The sequence below is a fragment of the Microtus pennsylvanicus genome, chromosome 8 (assembly GCF_037038515.1).
Source record: "Microtus pennsylvanicus isolate mMicPen1 chromosome 8, mMicPen1.hap1, whole genome shotgun sequence".
In the NCBI taxonomy this organism is placed as follows: Eukaryota; Metazoa; Chordata; class Mammalia; order Rodentia; family Cricetidae; genus Microtus; species Microtus pennsylvanicus.
In genome coordinates this window covers 73,216,820-73,241,141 of record NC_134586.1, presented here as the reverse complement: position 1 = coordinate 73,241,141, position 24,322 = coordinate 73,216,820, and the positions used below count along the sequence as shown (strand labels likewise).

The 24,322-nt window shown below is 50.2% G+C and overlaps 1 protein-coding gene across 1 annotated transcript; it reads right to left on the bottom strand.

The window, feature by feature from the left end:
* Sh2d6 (SH2 domain containing 6) lies at window positions 1-22,894 on the bottom strand. Its single transcript, XM_075981873.1, is given in 17 exon segments — window positions 1-307; window positions 1,592-1,750; window positions 1,916-1,999; window positions 2,255-2,310; window positions 2,437-2,514; window positions 2,849-2,879; window positions 3,345-3,347; window positions 3,350-3,423; window positions 3,765-3,825; window positions 4,419-4,441; window positions 5,233-5,296; window positions 6,053-6,111; window positions 6,674-6,788; window positions 6,904-6,974; window positions 7,453-7,487; window positions 7,822-7,847; window positions 22,748-22,894. Coding segments are annotated over 17 exon segments (1,203 nt in total). The 3' UTR covers window positions 1-190.
* Between the last annotated feature and the right edge of the window lie 1,428 nt (window positions 22,895-24,322).

Genomic DNA, 24,322 nt, shown 5'->3' with positions numbered 1-24,322 from the left:
ATCCCCCCAAGAGTGCGGTTAAAGGAGAGGCAACCTCCCTAGGCAGCCCTTCTCAAAGGCCTGTCACTTCGAACCTGGGGGGACTTTGGAGTGGAGGGCTGATGCCAGGGGAAATAAAGCAGCCCAGAGCGGGAGGGGAGGCTGAAGGGCACACCATATGCCAAGGGTGGAGATGTGTACCGCCGTTTCCTCAGGGCTTGGTGGGGAAGAGCAAGCAGGTGAATCCCCGGCTACCGCTGTGTCTGTCCACGAGGGGCAGTGGGTGCTTGGTGTAGTGCTGAACCATGGCAGCCACGGAGGAGAAGAGCTGCAGGAGGAGGCGGGGCGTTTGGGGGTCTCTTGAGCTTTATTCTGCCAGCCACTTTCTAAGGCAGCCTTGGGGCCTAGCTGGGGAGCTGGCCGACAGTTTTTTCTAGATATTTTTCTCCCCACTGTGCCATGAGACTGCAATGCCATTTTGCTGTCTGGTTTCAAGCCTGCAACTGCCCTGGCGTGCTCTGATGCTGGCCAGGCTCGGGTTTCCAGAACTAGGTGACAATTGCTTTAGGTCTAGGCCTCTGCCCTGGTCTTTCTCAAGGGAATCTGAGTGATGGGTAGCTTTGATAGGCTAAAGTCTACCAGTTGCTGGGGAGAAAAACCTTGGAGATTTTTACCCTCTTCCCAGATGGTCTCGGTGCCCTCACCTTGACCCTATGAAGACTGAACCTGTGGCAGGAGGAAGTACTTCCCCCAGAACAAGGTGGGTCTCTTTCCACAGTGCCAGATGTGTGCGAAGATGTTCCGGCCTCTGTCTTCTGATGCACTTGCTCTGTAGACCAGGCTGGCCTCAAACTCACAGAGAAACCACCTACCTCTGCCTCCTGAGTGCTGGGATTAAAAGCGTGCGCTGCCACCATGCAGTTTAATTTTGTTTTCACACAGGATCTCACTGTGTAGCTCTAGCTGGCCTGGATCTAAAGAGATCTATCTGCTTCTGCCTCCCAAGTGCCAGGATTAAAGGTGTGTAGCACCATGCCCAGCTACCTTGTTTTGTTAGATTTTTTTTAAAATCTGTTTTCATGGGTATGAATGTTTTACGTATGAGCACCCATGCATGCAGAGACCGGAAGAGGGCACTGAATCTCTCAGAACTGGGGTTATGGACAATTGTAAGCTGCCATGTGGGTACTGGGAGCTCAATTTGGGTCCAGACCAGTAAGTGCGCCTAACCACTGAAAAATCCCTCCAGCCCCCACCTTGGCTTTTGAGACAAGGCCTCTCACTGGCTAGGAGCTCACTATGGAGGCTGGATGGCCAATGAGCCCAAGATCCAGATTTCCACCTCCCCAGCACCAAGATTATAAACCCAAGCCACCACACTTGATTGATTTTGCATGGGTTCTGGGGGACAAACTCAGATCCTTATATTGCAAGGCTTATAGACAGAACTGTCTCAGAGGCCCCCGCCCTCTGTCGTTTCTGCTCAACCCAGGGTGGGGGCCAGAAGCAAACTGTGTGTTTCCCCCAGACACACACATGCTCTTGGCCAGGCCCAGGGTGCTGCACTGTGGTCCACCTTGCTGATTTGGCCCATGGTTCCTCCAGCACCCACCTCCTCATGATTCCTGCCCTCCCGGCCCAGGGCATAGTGGTGTCCACCATCCAGTTGCCGGATGGGAATGTTGAAGACCCGGCCTTTGAGGAGCACTGCCAGAGTGAAAGGCTGCAAACCGTGAGGCCCCGAGCTGAGACGCACAGTATAGGCTCCGTCCTGTGGAGGAGACCCCACCCTGAACTTCACCTTGTGATTGCCTAAGCCCAGCTGAGCAATCATGTTCCGTGCCTCCCTGACCCTCCTCCTGCTGCCAGCCTAAGCAGCCCACGGGCAGTGAATAGAAGGGATTTCAGAGAAGGCCAGGAGTGCACAGATGCCCACCTTTTGGAAGTGAAGCAGGGCTCTCTCCACAGCTTGGCGGTCACAGTTCCCTGAGTACCAAGGCTGACCACGGAGGCTCCCATCCTATATAATACACAGAGTCACTCAGAGATGTGTTCAGGCACTCGGTTGGGCATGGAGGACAGAGAACCCTGCTGTACAACTGTTTGTGTTTACATCTGCCAGCCCCGGACTGAGCCTGCGAGCAAAACCAAGTAGAGTCTGGGCCTGGAGTGCAGCGTGGGGGAGCTGGACACTGTGTTCAGTGTGTGTGCCTTGTGGTGGGCCAGGCCTCAGGCCAGGAGTGATCACCCACGTCTGCCCCCAGCTTCTGCTCACCTCTACAGCAGAGGTGCTCTGGGCAGGGACTATAGAAGCAGACAGCCTCCGCCCTGCTGAGAGAAGCAGAAAAGAGAATTGGAGCCAGGAAGGGATTGGGTAAGCAGACTTCATGGGCAGGGCCAGCAGCAGAGGGCGCCATGCCAGTCTGTTCCCAGGCTCAGAACTCTTGGAGGACCCACCAGACAGTCCTTGCGTGACATCCAAATGAGAACTGGTCTTGGGACACACACTGGCAGCTTCCCGATTTAGTGCAGACCCTAGGAAATGCCCAAGAAAGTCCTCTCAGGCCTGACCATGGCAGAAATCAGAGCTGCAAGGACCCCCTTGATGAGGTGAAGTGGGGCCTGGGAACCTAGGGGTGCTCTGTTATCTGCAGGGTTGGGAGGGAGTGGGAGCCCTAGCAGAAGCATCCCATTCAGGCTGTAAGTGTACATACTCACCTTTCAATGGGGTATCCACCGTTCCCTGGGACACAGGAGGCCTGGTCAGATGAGAACTAGACTTCCAAGCTACTACCCACATCCAGAAGCTGCACCCTGGGCCTCCTCCCACCCTCCGGCTCACTTCCTCCTTGAACACTATTTTTTTTACCTTCCAAGACTCCCGGTGAGCAACCATGGACCTGCATGGGATAAATTGGAAAGCAGAGCTCAGACTTTTTCTTTTCTCTTCTTTTTATTATTTTTGAGGGGCTGGAGAGATGACTTAGAGGTTGAGAGCACTGGCTTCTCTTCTAGAGGTCCTGAGTTCAATTCCCAGCAACCATATGGTGGCTCACAACCATCTGTAATGAAGTCTGCTGCCCTCTTCTGGCCTTCAGGCAGACATGCAGACAGGATACTGTATACATAATGAATAAATAAATCTTTTTAATAAACATTCTTCTTGAGACAGGGTCTCACTATGCAGCATCAGCTGACCCAGAACTCTACGTAAACCAGATTGGCCTTGAACTCACAGAGATCTGCCTGCCTCTGCTGTCCAAATGCTGGGACTAAAGAAAGGTGTTTGCTACCATGTCTGGTCTCTGGGGTTTCCTTTCTTAGTGAACTAAGTGCCCCAGGGTTTTCCCACTGCTGTCACTTACTTGGGCAATCCAGACGTTCTTGGCAGAGGGACTGGGGGTATCGGGGCTTTGGAGCTTGGAGTCCTAGTCAAGGCTGGGACTAAAACAGAGAGGGCAGGTAGGTTTGGCTGGGGACCAGGCAGGGAAGTCTAGGCTGACCAGACGTGACTCAGGACAGTCTAGCGGTCTAGTTCTGTTCCCTTTGCCCTGGACTCTCCTGAGCCCTTTGAATCATAGGGAGATAGCAGCTTGGTGGCCCAGCTCCATCAGATGAGAAGCTCCACCCAGCCCTTGGCAGGGACAGTGTGGGTCCTCCTGGACTAAAGGCAGAAATAAAGATAGCCAGGTGGGGTTTGGAGGGGACAGAAATGGAGTCAAGAGAGAGTGTGCTCATGGGTAGCTGAGGGCTTTGGGGGGGGGGGTAGGCAGGCGCTTGCTCACGTGGCTCTGGCTCACACTCCAGGTAGATGTCCTCATTGTGTTTCTCTTCAAGGTCTGTTACCTAAGGTATGGGACCATGGGCTTCACTAGACTTGTGGTGCCTTTTAGGAATAAGAAGGTGGCCAGGAGGTGGTGGCGCACACCTTTAATCCCAGTACTTGGGAGACAGAGACAGGTGGATCTCTGTGAATTCAAGGCCAGCCTGGTCTACAAAAACTAGTTCCAGGACTATTACACAGAGGAGCCCTGTCTTAAAAAACAAAACAAAACAAAAACAAACAAAAGACCCCACAAAAACAAAACACACACAAAAACAATAACAACCAAAAACAAAGAGGGAATAAGAAGGCTGTGCCTCAGCTAGTGGGCAAGGGGGACATGAAAGAAGCCACTGATTAGAGAGGGGTAGCTCAAGGCACCGCACTTCTTATCTACACAGTAGGGGCCTCTCTTCAGTGACTTCTCTTTTAGGGGTTCCCACAGAGAGTGGAGGAGAGGCTCTGGGTGACACCCCCAGGACCACTGGCTTATCCCTGTGGGAGAGGGAAGGACCCTGCACCAGACCTTCCCCCCAGGCTACCCAGGTGCCCATTCACGCCTAGTAGCTTTCTAGAAAACTTCCCTAGACTACGGGGTAGAGAAGGAGCCGCTCACCACTCTAGCAGGTGCACCTCGCCCTGGAAGGAAAAGGGAGAATCAGCACTCGTGAACATCGGCGGGCGAGGAGGAGCCTGGACCCCCTTAGTCCCAGGGCCCCTCAGAGCCAGCTCTGGAGACCCAGGAGAACACACTGCATTTGCTCATCCTCTTTCTTTGCAACTCTGAAATATCACCAAACTTGACCTTTCACTGAATTTTCTAGACTTTACTCCAGATGACTTCATGGTGGGAGAAACAAAACAATACAATACAGCCCCCTCAAGGTCATGAAGGTTTTTCAGCAACTAAGAAGAGGGGCTGTGCCTCAAGTAAACTGTTTGACCTTGGGCGGGAAAAAGCAAACTCTCCTGCAACCTGTTTTAGGTAGGATGGTTCAAGCAGACCATCCCCGTTCTGACATCCTAGGGCTCTGGGTCACTGGCAAGTCTCTGGACACTGGAGGCAATCATGGCATGGACAGACTCAGAGTGGTGGCCCCAGGGGCCCCCAGGGATGAGGGATAGTATACACAGGAAGGGCCTTAGATTTGACCTCTTCATTCTAGGGTACCCCTCACCTGATCCAGAGATCACAGGTCTGCTTTTGAACTGCTTGGGGCACGGCAGTTCATGTCTCCGGGACTGACTCCTCACTGTTCACTGGTGGTAACAATACTTATACTGACTGCCTCAGGGGCTAGGCAAGCGAAAAGGATGCCTGGCTAGGAGGTGTGCAGCAAGCCCGGTTCAAGGCAAACCCAAAACTCTAGCCTGTGGTGAAGTCTTCCCTCCCAATGTGCAGCCAGGGAAAGAGGGGGACACCGCTTTACCTCGCCTTCCAAAACCAGGTCCCTGCTTTGGGGTTGCAGGCTGCAGGCTCATTGCCGTCTTCAGCTGTGGGAACGATGGGGTTAGTGAGGGAGGGGGGAAGTGAGGAGCAAGGAGGCTGGAGTGGGAGCGGTAGGGCTATGTGTGTGCTCCTTTCAAGTCCAGCACTGACTGTCAGCGTGCCTGAAGTCGATGCAGGAAGAGCAGGAGTTCAAGGCCAGCCTGGGCTCCAGGAGACGGTCTTTCAATAGCCCCCGCTCCCCCAGAAAACCCATCCGAACAAACAAACAAATACCAAACATTACAAGAGAGGTGCAGAAGGACAACACCTTCTTTACTGTGAACTTTCCCTGTGTGTTTGTTTTCTTTATATTTAGTCTATAAAATACAAAAGCAAAGAGATAGCTTTCAAAATGGGTAACCAGATCACAGTGGGAAAGGGAGCTGGGTGGGAGGTCAGCTGACCGCTCTGCCCAGAGAGGGCTCCTAGGGCCCAGAACCTAGGTGAGGTCAAGCTGAGCTTCCATCCAGCCCCAGCAAGGATGGACAAGAGGAGGAGAGGAGCGAGAGCCCTGTCAAACAGTGGGTAGATACAGAAGGAACATAAGGACCCTCTAGGCAAGTGGGAGGAGCTCCTCAGGGTTATTGGACTCTGGCTTCTGCTGCACAGGGCACCAGAGGTCTCAGGGCTCTTAGACTGTAAAGGTGTAGTGGGGATGGGGGGGGCTTGCTTAGGAGACCTCCGGAAGAGTCACTCACCGGGAAATGGTAGCCAGAGGCAGGGCGCGGAGGGAAGGAAGGATTTGTGGGGAGTCCTCTGGCCACTGTAGGCTGAGGCAGTGGTGGTGATGATTTGGATGGACCGAGAGGCCCAGGACGATCTGGAAAAGACTCTGTGCTTTGTGGACTGAGGAGAGGGAGGGAGTTCTTCCCTAGTCTGTTCAGTTTTCAATACTTCCCACCTAGCCCCCATCTCTCCCTCCTTCCTCCTGTCCCCTCTACTTATTGGCTTCCTGACAGCCCCATCTCCATGGCAACTGGAGACAGTCAGCTTCCCTGCCCCCACCTGACTGAGCCCAGGGGGTGAGAGATGCCAGTGGTGGTGGCTTCTCAGGGCACTCCCACCCTGGCTGGAAAGCTGCACAGAGAATTTAGAGGGGGGAACGCAAGGCCCTAGGGACTGGGTCGGGCTTCCTGCTTTGTCAATGTTGCCTTGGTTACCTCCCTCCTCCCTCCTGCCTCCTTCCCATTCTCCCTCTTTCCAGTTTTTTCCCTCCCTTCTTTCCTTGTTTGCCCAGTCAAGAGGATTCGGTGGCAGTCAGTTTAGCTTCTTCCCTACCCCAGCTCAGGCAAGGGAGGAGAGCTCGCTTCTCCTGGACTCCTCCATGGTTGGGCCCTCTTGCCCTGACCCAGCCTCTCAGCCTCTCCCTCCTCTATCCTCACCCAGATACAAGGAGTCCTCTTTAGAGCCAAGAGACTGTGCAGGGGCCAGGCTGAGGGGCGCAACCTCGCAGGGGGGAAGCTCATATTTATCCTCCTCTTCTACCTCCTCCTGAGCCTTCAAGAAGGGATGCTGGTGGCACAGAGAAGATGGGGGATGGAACATGACAGGTCCCAGGAGCCAAGGCTTCCCTTCTCTATGCCAGCCCCCCGTCTTCAGCAATTGGCCTTACCCTGTGTCTCCAAGTCTCTGAGTCTGGCAGGAAAGATGGGCTCGGTATATTTTTTCTCCAAACTGGGGTGTCTGGATAGATAGACTGGGGTGTCAGGATAGACAGACTGGGGTGTCAGGATAGACAGACTGGGGTGTCTGGATAGACAGATTGGGGTGTCTGGATAGACAGACTGGGGTATCTGGATAGACAGACTGGTTTTGCTTCATGCCACCCGCTTCTAGTACAAGGCTTTACTCCCTCTCTGGTAAATAACAAACCATCTGCCCTTAACTATGGGCTACTACCCTACAGCTAAAGGAACCCATGAAAATGGGCATTCCTAGCAGCAGAAGCAATGAGACAGGGGTGTTGAAACATGTGGACCCCTGCAGGGATTCCACCTATGGATGGTTCTTGACCCTACACCAAAGGCAGGTAAGAGAATCAGGCTTGAGGGCTAAGCCTTGCTGGACAATTGATGGGACAGGTTATCTAGAGTCACTCGGAGAGATCCAACTTTGGGGGACCCGGGTCTGCTGGGGTCCCGTGACCCACTGTGTTACTTACCTACACATCTGGCAGGTGGCAGTGGTGGCCCCAACCTGTAATCAGACTCTACTCAGCTCTGTCCAAGGGGACCCTTTGTTGTATCAGGGTGACACCACACTCTAGACTATTGGCACCTATAACTATGAATGTTCCCTGCAGACGCTGTGTGACATGGTAGACCTGAGGTCAGAGCAATGGAAAGAAGAGACTGGAGGGAGGAGCGGAGCTGGAGGCCTTTGGTGCCCAGCTGGTGCCCTAGGGAAGCTGGCCACAGGGCTGGCAGAGTGGAAGCTGACAGATGGGGCAGAAAGAGATGCCTCTCGCAGAGAAGGAAGACACTTGCAGTAAGCGAAGACAAGGAAACACGCAGGAGAAAGGCGTACTCACCGGGCCCTGCCGCCACTGAACCTGTCCTAGAAGGGAGCAGAGGGGGTGGTCAGTACAGCTGGGACTCCCCGTGCCCAGAGTCCTGCATCTCTAGAGTCTGAACAGCCACAGGTGCCTGAGGCTCCTCTGGGACCAAGTCTCACCATGGCAAGGTGGATGAGCTGAGCCCTTTTGCCTCTCCAGAGCCTAGGAGCTGCCACAAATGTCCTGGGGTACAAGAGCCTATTATTTCTGTTATTTGCATATTCTAAGTATTGGGAAGGTGTCCGCCTCTACCTGTGGTCTCCCACCCCAAATGGACTTTGTCCTGGACACTCCCAGGGCCCCCTGCTCTCCCTCTCATGGCTGTAGTCTCCAGCTTTTCTGTCGAGCTAGAAGAAAGACCTAAGATGGCCCATGTTTGGGTCTCGGATAGAATCGCCTTTACAGATCTGTATGGGTTACATGAATGGACTGATCCCTGGCAGTCACTTTTCCTGGTCCTTAATCTTGTTATCATTGTTGCTGGGTGGTGACCACCAAACAGAAGAAGTTAAAGGTTAGGGAAAATCCAGAACCTCTCATATTTCACGTGACTGCTTTATTCTCTAATGGAGGTGTCTGTCACTATCTATTTACCAAGCTGGGTGTGGTAGCGCACACCTTTAATTCCAGCACTCAGGAGCCAGAGACAGGCCGATCTCTGTGAGTTTGAATCTTGCCTGGTCTACAGAGTGAGTTCCAGGACAACCAGGGATACACTGAGAGACCCTGTCTCTAAAAGAGCAGCCAACCAACAAAACAGCAACAACACAAATCTACTTATCAAACATCTAGTAACACTGGTCGCTGTTCCAGGTGGCACAGAGGCTCCAGAAAAGAGCAAGCCTTGTGTGTGCCATTTCCTCACTGAACTCTGAAAACAGCTTCCTGATGCAAGCACCAGTTTCACGGTCGCTGTCGAAGGAGGATGCTCAGCCTGTTAGTCACCTCTTACTGCAGCAGCAGTGCCAACACCGAGAGGCTTAAACAACAGAGATTCCGTTTCGTCCCAGTTCCCGAGGACAGAAGGCCAAGATCGGGCTTGGTTTCTGGTGTGGCCTCTGTTCTGGGCTTGGATTCCACTACTCTTTGTGTGTCTTTGTGTGGTCTCAAGCCTGTGGGCACAGAGGGAGGCTGAGCTGGGCCTTATTTCTTCTTATAAAGACACAAGACCACATCATCAGGGCCTTACTCTTACGACCCCACTTAATTGCCTCCCTAAATGCTCCATGCCCACTGACAGCCACTAGGACCAGAAGAGGGGAATCTCCACTCAGTCCTTAATGTAGAGGCTCTGAGAAACAGTCAAGTTTCCTGGGCTGGGGCGGAGCTCAGTCGACAGAGCACTTGCCTAGCACACACAGAGCCCTGTCGTCGATCCTCTCGCACCCTATGGTGGTGCACACCTGTGATTCCAGCAGGAAAATAGAACTCAAGGCCATCCTTGGCTGCTTATCACATTCAAGCCCAGCTTGAGCTACTTAAAGACCCCGTCTCAATAAACAAACAAAGAACAAAATTTTTAGAGGCCTCGAAAAGTCACTAGGGTAACTCAGTAGAGAGCCCAGGTGGAAGTGGGGGGAATGGAGAAGACGTAGGATCAGTCCCACCTAAAACTAGGTACTACCGGGCTCAGCGCTCTTCCCTATTCGAACCAAGAGACAAGGAGACATCTTTCTCATTTCCTCCTGCTTATGCAAGAGGAGAGCAAGGTCTGGACTCACCAACTATGGGAACAAAGTCTACAGGCCAGACTAAGTGGAACATTCTAGATACCACCCCAGAGCAACCTGAACTGATAGGGTTTCCCAGCGGTACCACTCTCCCACCCTCATCTCAGCTACTCTTTCCTGCTCAAGCCTTTGCATAGGCAAATTGCAGGGCCTGGGAGCAGGGAAGGACCACAGGGAGGAGGACAGAGTCTGTGTCTTCTCCACAGCTGCGCAGAGGTGAAGGGGGAGGGGAGCAAGGGACCTGCTTCGGCAGCCTGGTCAGAGGGGGGTTTGAATGTCCTCTTTCTCTGACTGGGATCGCTTTGTGCACACCATGACTGTCCCTCTGGATGAATTCCTGGATGGGGTTCCAAGGGCTCCTGTTCTGAAGGTTGACGTCCTCACTGGCAGCTCCCGGGCATCCATTTCATGGTGTTTTCAGAGCAAAGGGAGTCCTCAGATTTCTGAGGTCTCATCTACTGATATCCAATGTGAGCAGTCCATAATTTAGGCCAGGATAGTCAGCTAACCCTTAGGGAACACAAAGCCAGTTCCTCCACTTGCCCTGCCACTGGAGGGCTTATTTAAAAAGTCTTAGGTCCCCAGATGCTCTCCAAGACTACAAGAATTAGATGCCCAGGCAAGAGCTGGGGTTCACACGATCTATAATGGCGTCATCTCCTCTGAAGTCAAGTCTGAGGAGTCTTGCTCAGTAGAAGATCTGGGTATGGCTTCATAGGCCATTTTGGAGTCTCCTATAGGTCTTAGCTTGTTAATACAGGGCTCCCCTGCAGAGGCAGAATGACAGAGACCCAGCCCCTGAAGGGTGGCTGGAGTGGCGGAGACAGCAAAGAGAAGGTTAACTTCTCTAAACTTCATTTCCTTTCGTGTGGACGGGGACATTAGCAGAAGAGTTCACGCGGAGCAGAGGTGGCTCAAGACTGCAATCCAGGCTGAGGCAGGAGGATCACAGAGAATTCCCGACCTGCCTGCCCTACTACAATGTGAGATTAAATCTCAAAGCAAACAATAAAACTCAGAAGACATCTGTCACTGGCAGCGCTTTCTGGGGGTTCAGTTAGCTATTGATATGAACTCAGGTCGCCATCGCTGAAGCTGTAGTTGCCCCCAAATGGAGGAAGTGGCTAGGTTGGGTTTAGGTCCTGGTATCAGCAGAGGGAAGGCAGCAACTGGAAGGTCTGGGGTGGCTTCTGTGGACCTGAAGGAACACAGGAGAGCAGGCTGTGGCCTAGGGTCTCAGGGAGTGCAGTGTGTAGAGCTGGAGCCTCTGAGGCGCTGGTGTCTGTGCTCCCGGAAGACTGAGGGAAACAGAAATCAACCTATTGGGCTCCTGGGTATGCCAGTTATCTTTAGGGGGTGGCAACCACGCTACGAACGTTTCCTTCAATTCACAGAAGTCAAACACCTTCCAAGCCTGCTAGACAGACAGGTGCTAGCATTGTGCCAGCAAGATGCCCCATGCCAGCCCTTAAGCATGTCCCCAAGGCAGCATAGTGACAGATGGACACTCTCCAGAGGTTGCTGGGGCTGAGAGAAGTGGTCAGATGGTCAGTGCTGGCAAAGACTATGTCTGTACTGAGCATGCCTCTTCCACATCGGCCTGGCCAGGACCTTTGGTCCATTGTTTCTAGAAGGTTCTCTGGTCTTCCTGGAGATGCTGTGAGCTATAGAATATTTTTGCCCTCCAGATTTATTGAGCACAACAAGATTCTAAACACAGTGTCCTAAACCTGCTGCCTCTAAACATGAGACCAGCCTGGGCTATGTAAGACCTTGCCTCAAAAACCAGACCAAACCATCCTGTGGCAGTAATGCCCACCTGTAACCCTATAATTTGGGAAGAGGAATCAGGAAGATCAGGAGTAAGGGTCATCCTTGGCTACTTACTCAGTTCAAGGCCAGCCTAAGCTACAAGAGAACTGATCCCAAAACAGGGCTGTTGAGATGACTCATCAGATAAAGTCGCTTTCGATAACCTGTTCAATACCCAGAACCCACATAAAGGAAGGAGAGAAAGAGCTTCCACAAGGTGTCCTCTGACCTCCATGTGCTCTCTGGCACACACAAACACACACACACGAAATAATGTCAGGCTGTGGAGGCAGATCAGCAGGAAAGAGGGCCTAAGTTTGGTTTCCAGCATCCTCGTCAGATGGCTCCCAACAACTTTTTAAACAAGTGTTTATTTATGTATATATTTTATGTATATGGGTGTTTTGTCTGCATGTACATTGGCATACCCGAAGAGGATATTGGATCCCATGGGACGACAGTTATAGACACTGTGAGCCACCTTGTGGGTGGTGAGATTTGAACTTAGGGCCTCTGGAAGAACAGCTAGTGCTCTTAACTGCTGAGTCATCTCTTCAGCCCCAGCAACCACTTCTAATTCTAGTTCCAGAGGATCCAGTGCCCTCTTCTAGATGGACACACACACAATCTAAAATAATTAAATAAATTTTTAAGTCAGTTAAGCTGGGCATGGTAGCTCATGTCTTTAATCTCAGCACTTGAGAGACTAAGGAAGAGGCAGGCAGGTCTCTGTGAGTTCTAGGCTAGCCTGGTCTACATAGCAAGTTCCAGGACAGCCATGGCTACATAGTAAGACCTTGTATCAAACAACAACAAAAACCAATCAGCCAATATTCCTCCCTTGGAGCCCCTCCCACTATTAGGTGTTCCCTCCCACTTTTTCTTAATAAAACTATGTTTGCTTTGCTTTTGTTATTGTTGCTGCTGCTTGTGGGCAGCTACACTGACCCGAGACTTTCGCAGAGGCCCTGATGAAAGGACAAAGGGAGCTTTAGTTCTGTGTCCTTGTCCAGCCTCGCAAGGCTGGTCCAGGGCTGGAGGCAGGGCTTCAAAGAAGTCAAGGCTGCAGCTTCTGGGGACCTGATTCTTTCCCTTTGGCTGTGGCTATCAGTCCTAAGACAGCCATGCCGGAGGTACCCAGTGTTCTCTTTGCCAGCATTGTCCGACAGCTCCCTGCTGAGCTTGCCCTATTCCCCACTGTGAATAGCAATAAACTTGCTTGCCATAAGTCAGCCGCTTATGGGAGACCTCCTGACCCAGCCGTTGCTTTGTCTTCTTTATTTCTCATCTTAGTCCTCCCATTTGACACTCAGTCCCTTATCCTTGCTGGTTCAGGTCAGCTGTTGTCATGGTTTTTGACACAGGATCTCACTGTGTAACCCTGGATGGCCTGGAACTCGCTATGTAGACCAGGGTAGTCTTGAACTCATGAAATCTGCCTGCCTCTGTCTCCTGGATGTCAGGATTAAAAGTGAGTACTATCGCACCCAACAGTTTTTGGTTTTGTTTTAAGTCAGAGTCAGTCTGTAAGGCATAATGGTGTACTTCTGCAACCCCAGGAGCTGGTAAACAGAAGCAGGAGGTTCAAGACTATAACAAGTTCAAGGTCAGCGTGGGCTTCATGAGACCCTGTCCCAAAACAAAACAGAAGTCAATCAATCAATAAAGAAAAACAAAGCAGGAGGAGAGAAAGAAGTGGTGTGGATTTCCAGCATAAAGAAGGCAATGCTCTAAAGGCAGGGCCTGGGAATGGGGAGCCAGGCCCAAGGCCAGACCATGGGGTGAGGAGCCAGAGTCTAAGTTGTTCCAATGGAGACACAGTGGCCCATTGAACTCCTTCTTCCACTGGGTTCAAGTCAATGCCAGTTCCAGAGGGATGTGGTCTGCCTCAAGGAGAGGGGGGCAGTGTGTCCTGATGAGTTAAGAGGGTGGTTTAGTACAAGCTGCTAGTGGCCCCTTTCCCTCCCACACCTTTGTCCTCCCAGGCCGGGGACTCAGCTGACTAATGACGCTGACTAATGACGTATTTGATGGTCAACAGACAAAGGGACAACTCCCTAGGGAGGCTGTGTTCCCTGCTCCCCCGGCTCATGCTCACTTATCACTGTGGCCGCAGAGGCTGGCGGCAAGCCTTGCTCCAGCTCCCCCAAAAGTGGACAGGAAGCTTAGGGTGCAATGACTTTGTCTTCCAGCTTTTCTCCAGGGTAGTTCTCTGGGTTCAGTCAGATTATCCAGAGTCAAGGTTTCAGCCCCTGGATTAAAGAGCGCAGGTTGGCACCGCCCTGCTTGCCTCTGCCATGCAAGGTGGTACATCTCTGTGTCACTCCCCAGCACTGCCCTGCCCTGTATGACCCTCCGTGGAGCTGGCCATGTCTGGCCATGTCCCACCTGGGCTTGAAGCCCTGTATGACTTCCCACCATGCCTCTAATGGACACCACGTGATTCTTACTGCCGTCTCAGAGTCAGACTGCCCTACTTCTGCAGCCCAGGCTCCTTACTGCTTCCCACTGGCTCACTAACACTAGGCTTGCCCTGTGCTTCTAGAATGTCTTCTTCAGAAACTGGTTAGAAGAGCCTGAGAGCTTTAGTAAGTCTTGGAAGAATACAACAACAAAATAAAACAAGCATAGGCATGTGTGTATGCATGTGTCCGTGTCTGCTTGTGTGTTTTGCATGTGTATGTGCCTGCCTATGCATTTTGCTTGTGTGTGTGTGCATGTGTGCGTGCCTGCCTATGTATTTTGCATGTGTGTGTGCATGTGTGCGTGCCTGCCTATGAATTTTGCTTGTGTGTGTGTGTGCATGTGTGTGTGCCTGCCTATGCATTTTGCTTGTGTGTGTGTGCCTGCCTATGCATTTTGCTTGTGTGTGTGTGTGCATGTGTGTGTGCCTGCCTATGCATTTTGCTTGTGTGTGTGTGCATGTGTGTGTGCCTGCCTATGTATTTTGCATGTGTGTGTGCATGTGTGTGCGCCTGCCTATGTATTTTGCATGTGTGTGCATGTGTGTGCGCCTGCCTATGTATTTTGCATGTGTGTGTGCATGTGTGTGCGCCTGCCTATGTATTTTGCGTGTGTGTATGCATGTGTGTGTGCCTGCCTATGCATTTTGCTTGTGTGTGTGTGCATGTGTGTGCCTGCCTATGTATTTTGCATGTGTGTGTGCATGTGTGTGCGCCTGCCTATGTATTTTGCATGTGTGTGTGTGCATGTGTGTGCGCCTGCCTATGTATTTTGCATGTGTGTGTGTGCATGTGTGTGTGCCTGCCTATGCATTTTGCGCGTGTGTGGTACAGCACATGTGCACATGCATGTGGAGATCTGAAATGACATCTGGTGTCTTCCTCCATTACTCTTGACTTTGTTTTAAAAAGTTTTAAAAAGATTTATTTTGGGGGCTCGAGAGATGGAGCAGGAAGTTAAAAAAATTTGCTGCTCTTTCAGAGAACCCAGGTTCTGTTCCCAACACCCACGTGGCAGCTCACAACCATCTGTGACTACAGTTCCAGGGGCCCAACACCCTCTTCTGACCCCCTCAGGCACTGTACATGTGTGATACACTTACATGCCTGTAGCCAAAACACTCATACACATCTTTAAAAAGACTTATTTAATGTGTTTGTTTTTCGTATGTCTGCACGGGTCTGTGAACATGTTTTAGCTGCCTTTGAGGCACCCTGAACCTGGAGCTGGAGTGACAGGCAGCTGTGAGTCAGCCAATGTGGGTGGCGCTGAGCTCGGGTCCCTGCAGAAGCAGCATTGACCTCTAAGTGCCACATCGTCTCTCCAGCTCCTTCAATATCAAGATAGGGTTTCTTTGTGTGACAGCCCCCAATGTGTCCTGAAACTCACTCTGTAGACCAGGCTGGCCTAGAACTCACAGGGATCTGCCTGCTTCTGCCTCCCAAGTGCTGGGATTAAGGGTGTGCACCACCTTCTGACTTCGAGAAGACATTTTTTTTTTTAAATTGAGACAGGGTTTCTCTGTGGAACAGCCCTGGCTGTCCTGGAACTAGTTCTGTAGATCAGGCTGGCCTCAGATTCACAGAGATCCACCTGCCACTGCCTCCTGAGTACTGGGATTAAAGGCGTGCGCCACCACCACCTGGAGAGAAGACATTCTTAAGATATAGGAAAAGAAGGGGCTGAGATGGAACCCAGTTTGTAGCATGCTTGTCTACCATGCATGAAGCCCTGGGTTTGATTCCCAGCATCATATAAAATCAGGCATATAAATTCAAGGTTATTCTTAGCTACACAGTGAATTTTAGGCCAGCCTGAGCTACATGAGACCCTGTCTCAAAAACAAACAAACACACAAGAAAAAGATTGAACATATTCAATGCAATGCCCATCAAAATCCCAGCAAAATTCTTCACAGACCTTGAAAGAACGGTACTCAACTTCATATGGAAAAGCAAAAAACCCAGGATAGCCAAAACAATCCTGTGCAATAAAAGAACTTCTGGAGGCATCACAATCCCTGACTTCAAACTCTACTACAGAGCTACAGTACTGAAAACAGCCTGGTATTGGCATAAGAACAGACAGGAGGGCCCATGGAACTGAATAGAAGACCTGGATATCAATCCACACATCTTCGAACACCTGATTTTTGACAAAGAAGCAAAAAAAAAATCAAATGGAAAAAAGAAAGCATATTTAACAAGTGGTGCTGGCATAACTGGATATCAACATGTAGAAGAATGAAAATAGATCCGTGTCTATCACCATGCACAAAACTCAAGTCCAAATCGATCAAAGACCTCAACATAAAGCCAGCCACACTGAACCTTATAGAAGAGAAAGTGGGAAGTACACTTGAATGCATTGGCACAGGAGACCACTTCCTAAATATAACCCCAGCAGCACAGACACTGAGAGAAACAATAAGTGGGACCTCCTGAAACTGAAAAGCTTCTGTAAAGCAAAGGACACTGTCAACAAGACAAAACGACAGCCTACAGAATGGGAAAAGATCTTCACTAACCCCACATCAGACAGAGGTCTGATCACCAAAATATACAAAGAACTTAAGATATTGGACACCAAAAGATCACATAATCCAATTTAAAAAATGGAGTACAGACATAAACAGAGAATTTTCAAAAGAGGAATGTAAAATGGCTGAAAGACACTTAAGGAAATGTTCAATATCCTTAGTCATCAGAGAAATGCAAATCAAAACAACTCTGAGATTCTATCTTACACCTGTAATGGCCAAGATCAAAAACACTGATGACAACTTATGCTGGAGAGGTTGTGGGGAAAAGGGAACACTTCTGCATTGCTGGTGGGAATGCAAGCTGGTACAGCCCCTTTGGATGTCAGTGTGGTGATTTCTCAGAAAATTAGGAAACAACCTTCCTCAAGACCTAGAAATACCTCTTTTGGGTATATATCCAAAGGATGCTCAATTGTGCTATAAGGACATGTGCTCAATATGTTCATAGCAGCTTTGTTTGTCATAGCCAGAACCTGGAAACAACCTAAATGCCCCTCAACCAAAGAATGGATAAGGAAAATGTGGTACATTTACACAATGGAGTACTACACAGGAGAAAAAATAATGACAGCTTGAATTTTTCAGGAAAATGGGTGGAGCTAGAAAACATTATTTTGAGTGAGGTAACCCAGACACAGAAAGACAGTTATCACATGTACTCACTCATAGGTGGTTTTTAAACATAAAGCAAAGAAAGCCAGCCTACAAACCACAATCCCAGAGAATCTAGACAACAATGAGGACACTAAAAGAGACATACATAGATCTAATCTACATGGGAAGTAGAAAGTATAAAAAGACAAGATCTCCTGAGTAAATTGGGAGCATGGGGACCTTGGGGGAGGGTTGAAGGGGAGAGGGGTGGGGCAGGGAGGGGAGCAGAGAAAAATGTAGAACGCAATAAAAATCAATTTAAAAAAGTTGAAGCATGATATTATACAGCTGTAATTGGCACTTGGCAAGTAGAGGCAGGAGATTCAGGAATTCCAGGCCGACTTTGGCTACATAAAGAATACATGAAGTCAGCCAGAGCTATGTCTCAACTCATGAGGCAGTGGAGGCGCATGCCTTTAATCCTAACACTCAGGAGGTAGAGACAGGCGAACCTCTGTGAGTTCATGTGAGTTCCAGGACAGCCAGGGCTGTTGCACAGACAAACTCTGTCTCGGGGCGGCGGGGGGGGGGGGGGGGTGTCTCAATTCTCCTACCCCTTCCCTTAAGAGAGAAAAAAGGAGGAAGCCTCTTGCTTACATACATCACACTTTTTAAAAATGTTGGAGGGACTAGGGGTGTGGCTTATTGGTTAAGAGCACATACTATTCTTCCAGAGGGCCTGACATGGATTCCAAGTCCCCATGTCAGGCAGCTCACAACTGCCTGTAACTCCAACTCCAGGGATATCTGACACCTCTGGTTTCTGCGGGCAATTACTTGAGTATGCACACCCCCCCACACACACACATATACACACTTTAAGATAATACAAAAAAAAACTAAAAAAAAAATCTTGGGCAGGTGAGTAAAAGTGCTTACCTGGTGATCCAAGTTGGATCCCCTGGAACCATGTAGTACAAGGAGAGAACTGACTTCAGCACGTTGACCTCTGACTGCCACATGCATGCTGTGACACTGGGACACACGTATGTGACACACACGGACATATATAAGCACGTTTTAGTCTTCTTTTTAAAAAGGACCTGTCTCTTTTCAAATGAATGACCCTCCCCGCCCTGCACTTCAGCTCTTTTCTGGGGCTATTCCTCTCAAAGTATCATTGTTTGTTTCCTGGGTCTGGGGCGTGCACGTGTGTGTGTGTGTGCATGCATGTGTGTGCATGTGTGTGCGTGCGTGTGTGCATGCGTGTGTGTGCATGCATGTGTGTGTGCATGCGTGTGTGTGCGCGCATGCGTGTGTGTGTGTGTGCGCACGTGTGTGTGTGTGTGTGTGCATGCGTGTGTGTGCATGTGTGTGCGTGCGTGTGTGCATGCGTGTGTGCGTGCGTGTGTGTGCATGCATGTGTGTGTGCATGCGTGTGTGTGCGCGCATGCGTGTGTGTGTGTGTGCGCATGTGTGTGTGTGTGTGTGTGTGTGTGTGCGTGTGTGTGTGTGTGTGTGTGTGACAAAGTCTCATGTAGCCCAGGCTGGCCCCGATCCTGTGAGCTGGGATTCTATGTGTGCACCACCACACTTGGCCCACAGTTCGGCCTTGCTAGTCTTTTCGCTTGATCCATTGGCCCCGATTCTGCTCAGACAGGAGGTAGCCCTGTATTCAGGAAGCCTGCTTGAGGCTGGGGTGGGGCTTCCCACTGGTTATTTTTTACATCCTCTTTGTCCTCTCCTTCCTGCAGGCCACAGCGTAGAACTTTCTCCAGCAGCCCCCAACCCCTCCACTCAAGGCTCCCGTGGCAATCAAGCTCACAGGCTTGTTCCAGGGCTAGACTGCACCGCATCCAGGGCGCTGTAAGCTCTAGAAATGGCAGCCCTGGTTTCTGTAGAGTTCATAGCCAAACCGCAGACCTGGCTCACAACACATGGCAGGATCCTGAGGGTTAGCTCTGGTAGCTGCGCAGTTCTTATCCTGCGGGATGCCCTCAGCTCTGCAAGCCTTGGACTCTCTGAAAGGCCCTTTATCTTGCTACTCTCCTGCCCCTCGGCAACCACTAGGCCTAAAGGGAAGGCACCGTGTCCTGTCTGCCATTCTGTATGTCTGTGGACAGCAATCCCCTTGGCAAACACATAGAACTGAAGACGGTCTTCTCCAGATAACTTTAATCAGCCTCTCTCACTCCGCTGGATCCTCTCTCGCGTCTACCTTCCAGAGGGGGCTAATATTCTCCCTAGCCCCGCTTTCCAGGCACCGCACAACCCTCCCCCTTCACATTCTCCCACTGTCCCACGAATATTATATGATCCTGTTTAGGAATCTGTCCGCAGTTCAGAACTGCCAGCCAAGCGTCTTGTCCTGGTCTCCTTGCTACCTGTCTTCTAGATCAGACCATAGTGGGAGAGGAATCCCCAAACCATAACAGCCTTTCTTTTCCCCTTCCCATTAGGAAACCCCATGGCTCAAGGGTGCATCTCCGACCTTCCTCCACAGGCACTGAGGGCCCTGAAATCACTCTGCCTACCTTTTACTAAAGGAAAAGCTGAGACCAGAAAACATGGATGCTGGACCTTAGGCCAAAGCCACAGTCCCTTGCTCGTGTCCCGCGCTGCCTTAGGTATGTGAGAGCTGTTCCGTGGGAGAGGGCGACTCCTGGTGGTGATGAGAGGAATGACGGCCTGGAGCTCAGTTCACAGGACTCAGGCTGACGGAGGAAGTAGGTCACTGAACCTGAGGCCCTAATTATCAAGAATGTAAATAGAGGAAAGTCCCTTCTCGAGGGGAGACTCTCTCCTCACCCACTGTCCTTAGTCATGTTCTCCATAATGACTTAATAACACGGTCCCGCGCTTTTAATTGGACCCTAAAGATTGGATCTTCAGGAAGCAAACACAGTCATTATCAAATGGTTTTGGGCACCTGGCAAGCCACACAAGCTTTTACAATTCAGGAATCAGGTGCTAAGTCCTATTAGAATGCAGGAAATTGCTTTCTAATAAGACTTCTAGACTCGCCATGACCTTGGGATCCCAAGTAAGCACTGGGCCGGGATTCCGCAGTAGCCCGCTAGGCGGCGCCCCAGCCCACCGTCGTCCCTTCCTGGAGCCCAGAACTGTTCTTGCTCTGAAATGCATACAGCTCGCTGAGGAATGCCTGCTTGTACCGAATGATAAATGTCTGACTCCAAATCTAAGGAAAAATTCTCTAACCAAGCACGGTGGTGCACAACAGTAATCCCAGCACTTGGGAGACGGAGACGAGTTCAAAGGCCGAGTTTTAATTGTTTTTGTTTTTATTTTTTGTTTGGTTTTCAAGACTGGGTTTCTCTATATAATAGCTCTGACTGTCCTAGAACTCGCTTTGTAGATCAGGCTGGCCTCAAGCTTGCAGAGATCCGCCTGCCTCTGCCTCCCAAGTGTTGGTATAAAGATGTACACCACCACGCCCAACTAGTTTCAGTATTTTAAAAACTGAATATAGCTTGTCACTCCCAAGCTATAGCTGCGACACCTCCCTTCACCACTCCACCCCATGCTCCAGCTCCCTCTCCCTCCTTCTCCTTCCTGTAACAGGGTCCCTCAGGCAAGGGTACCTTGAGTTCAAGATCCTCCTGCCTCAGCCTCCCCGAGTTCTGAAGTCACAGGCACGTACCACTGTTGTCAAAGGTGACTTTGAATCTCCTGATTCTTCTGCCTCCAACTCCCAAATCCTGGGATTACAGATGTGTTCCAGCATATCTAGTTTATGGTTTTTCCTCAAAGGCTTTCATGCTATCTTAAAGCTTTACATGTTTTTATGAATGTTTTACAGAGATGGCTGAGTAGGTAAAGGTATTTGTCTCCCAGGCCTGATTGCCTGAGGTTATTGACCAATGTGACAGAAGGAGGATTAATCCTTATAGGTGACCTCTGACCTCTACGTGGACAGGTGCCACAGTATGTGTGTGGACTTGTGCCTATGCACACACTCACACACTCAAGCAAATACATAATACATTCACACACACACATACACAGTCTCACACTCCAACACACACACTCACACACATGCACACTCACACTCAAGCAAATACATAATATAATACATTCACACACACACACAGTCTCACACTCAAACACACATACTCACACACTCAAGCAAACACATAAATATAATACATTCACACACATACACAGTCTCACACTCCAACACACACACTCACACACATGCACACTCACACTCAAGCAAATACATAATATAATACATTCACACACACACAGTCTCACACTCAAACACACATACTCACACACTCAAGCAAACACATAATATAATAATTCACACACACACAGTCTCACACTCACACACATGCACACACTCACACATTCAAGCAAACACATAATATAATACATTCACACAAACAGTCTCATGCTCAAACACACACACTCACACACACCCTGGGCAAATGGCTTAGTGGGTAAAGCTCTTGCTGTACAAATATGAAGCTCTGAGTTTGAATTCCCAGAATTCATATTAAACTGTATGTGGCCAGGCGGTGGTGGCATACATCTTTAACCCCAACACTTGGGAGGCAGAGGCAGGAGGATCTCTGTAAATTCAAGGCCAGGCTGGTCCACAACTGTTTTGCAGAGAAACCCTGTTTCAAAAAACAAAACAAACAAACAAACAAACAAACAAAACCTGGACGTGGCCAGACGTGTCTTACACATGCCTTTAATTCCCGCACTCGGCAGGCAGATCTCTGTGAGTTTGAGGACAGCCTGGTCTATATAGTTCCAGGACAGCCAGGGCTACACAGAGAGACTGGCTCAAAACAACAACAACAACAACAAATGCTGAGCGTGGCCGCACTGACGGTAATTCTACTGTTTCTATGGAGACAGGACCCAGAGTCGAGACGTTCCGAACACAGGATTCAGCAAGGCTGAGGCAGGAGGGTTGCTGCAAGGTCAGCCTGGATCATATAAAGTTCAGGCTAGCCTGGGCTGCAGAGGGAGATCCTGTCCAAAGAAACAACCAACAAAGTGACCCCTATGCATAACGTTTCATAATGAAAACCAAGAGATGAACAAAAGGGCAAACCTAAAGAAATGCTTTTTTGAAAGATCTGTTTTAATCTTTTCTGTTTTTGTTTTGTTTGAGACAGAGTTTCTCTGTGTAGTCCTGGCTGTCCTGGAACTCACTATATAGACCAGGCTGGCCTCAGACTCACTGAGATCCGCCTGCCTCTGCCTCCCGAGTGCTGGGACTAAAGGCGTGTGCCACCACCACACAGTGTGTTTTATTCTTGTGTACCTGTAGTCTGGGAGTGTCTGTGTACAGGCGCCCATGGAGGCCGGAAAGGGACGTGCAAGCACCAGGAGCTGGAGTTACTGGCCACCACGAACAGCCCAGCGCGACTGCTCAGAAACAAACTCAGGTCTTCTAGAGGAGCAGCCGGTGCTCTGAACAGCTGAGCCATCTCTCCAGCCCTACTAAAGGAATTCTTTACGTCATGAGCATTTTATTTTGATAACGCTTTTGATTTCACTCAGGACACTTTTAGAAGGCTCCCCCATTTGTGTTTCTTCATAGCCTTTCAAGAATTCAGAGCTACAGTTTCTGCTTGACTGACCTCCTGCCTCCCACATGCCATGGGGCTTTAGGGATTGGCTAGGGTTTCACACAGGCGAGGTGAGCACTCTGCCCTGAACTCTAACCCATCTGTTAGTTCTTGAACCCAAGACCATGGCTAGGTGCCCCTGGCTGCCACGCCTTGCCCTTCTCCTGCTCTTTCCCCAGTCGCTGTTCATATAGAATCTCGCCATTTTGGCTATACTGGTGCCTTTTTTGCTCCTTAGGCATCTTGGTCTCCTGGATCTCCCCTCCCCCCTCTTTTCCCACAGCCTGGCTCAGGGTCATGCTCACTCTGGAATTTCCTGACGTCTCGGCCTGTTCTCTCCCTCATATCTGGAGTGGCCTTCTCCTCCACCATACCTAGGAGCGCCATGCCCTTCATTTTCATTTCTTCTTTTCATTCACCATTCTTTCCGCGTGTTTGACTGTGAGACAGGAAGTGTTCCAGGCAGGCCTTAAACTTGAAATAATCTTGCCTCAGTCTCCTGAGAAACTGGAATTACAGGCCTGGCAGACTCAAAAATTTCTATGACAGCCCAAAAGAAAACAACTACAATAACACCCCCAACCAAAACTCAGCAGTAAAAATGAATTCTAACAGTGGGCAAATGGGCTCCTCAAAGCTAGGGACTGGAACAATGGCTGTCCCCAAACTGTTAAGGTATTTACCTCTCTTCCCTAGCAAAGGGCTATTTAAAACCATGGCTTTCTTTCTTTCTTTTTCTTTTTGACAGTCTCTTTATGTAGCCCAAGCTAGACCTGAATTCATGACCCTTCTGCTTCCCAAATGTTGGTTGTCTAACAAAGACTCAGAACTCTAGGAAGTCTCTGAAAAATTTCCAGGCCTAGATGGACATGCACGGGGACCACAGGAACCAATTAATATGAATTTTACCTTGCTACCAGGAGAATGTGGGCAGTCTACTGAGTTCCTTTAGGAGTTGTTTCTAATTGTTTCAAGACTAGCTGGAATATTTCCAGGAAGCAGCTGACCAAGAGTGAGATCTTTCTTAATAGGGTCATGGCTACACCTTCAGAGTCTGACTTCTGGATTGACCATCAGATATGGAGTGTAAAGACTAAAAATGGGGTCGGAGACAGAGTCCATGTGTTCCTGGCCACTGTGGTGTCATTGTTCCCTATACAGATGTAACCTGAGTCCCCACATGGGAGCCAGCAATCAGCTGAGAAGACTTCAGGAGAGCAGCCCAGGCGGAGGCGGAGGCAGTGGGGGCCGCAGCTCCGCTCTTTCCACCTAGCTCGGTTTGCACTGAAGGGTTGGGGTAAGTCCCTTCCTCAGCATCTCAGAGGCTCTGTGGGCAGCCTGGGGAGGCCAAGAATTGAGACTCATGGGTTGTGGGTAGAGGCCTTGAGAGTGGATGATTACGAGTGTCTTGGTCATTGCCTCCAAAGTAGCCTCTCATCCTGATGCCCAGGGTCAGGACCTCAAATCTCTCGGACCTACATCCAGGGGACAAGGAGGACCCATTCCTGGGCCATCCAAGGGCGCTAACCAGCTCAGGCCCGCTTCAGGGTCTGGGCTGATCCTCCCGCCTGTACAGGGAGTTAGCCCAGGCAATGTAATCCGAGTCAAGGAGGCGCACTGTGCCCACTCTGGGCGCTCGCCATCACCCACAGTCCCCTGCACCAGCCGTCTTTAGTTCGCTACCAGCCTCCCTCCCCGAAAGGGTCGTCACCACACCTGTGTGACTC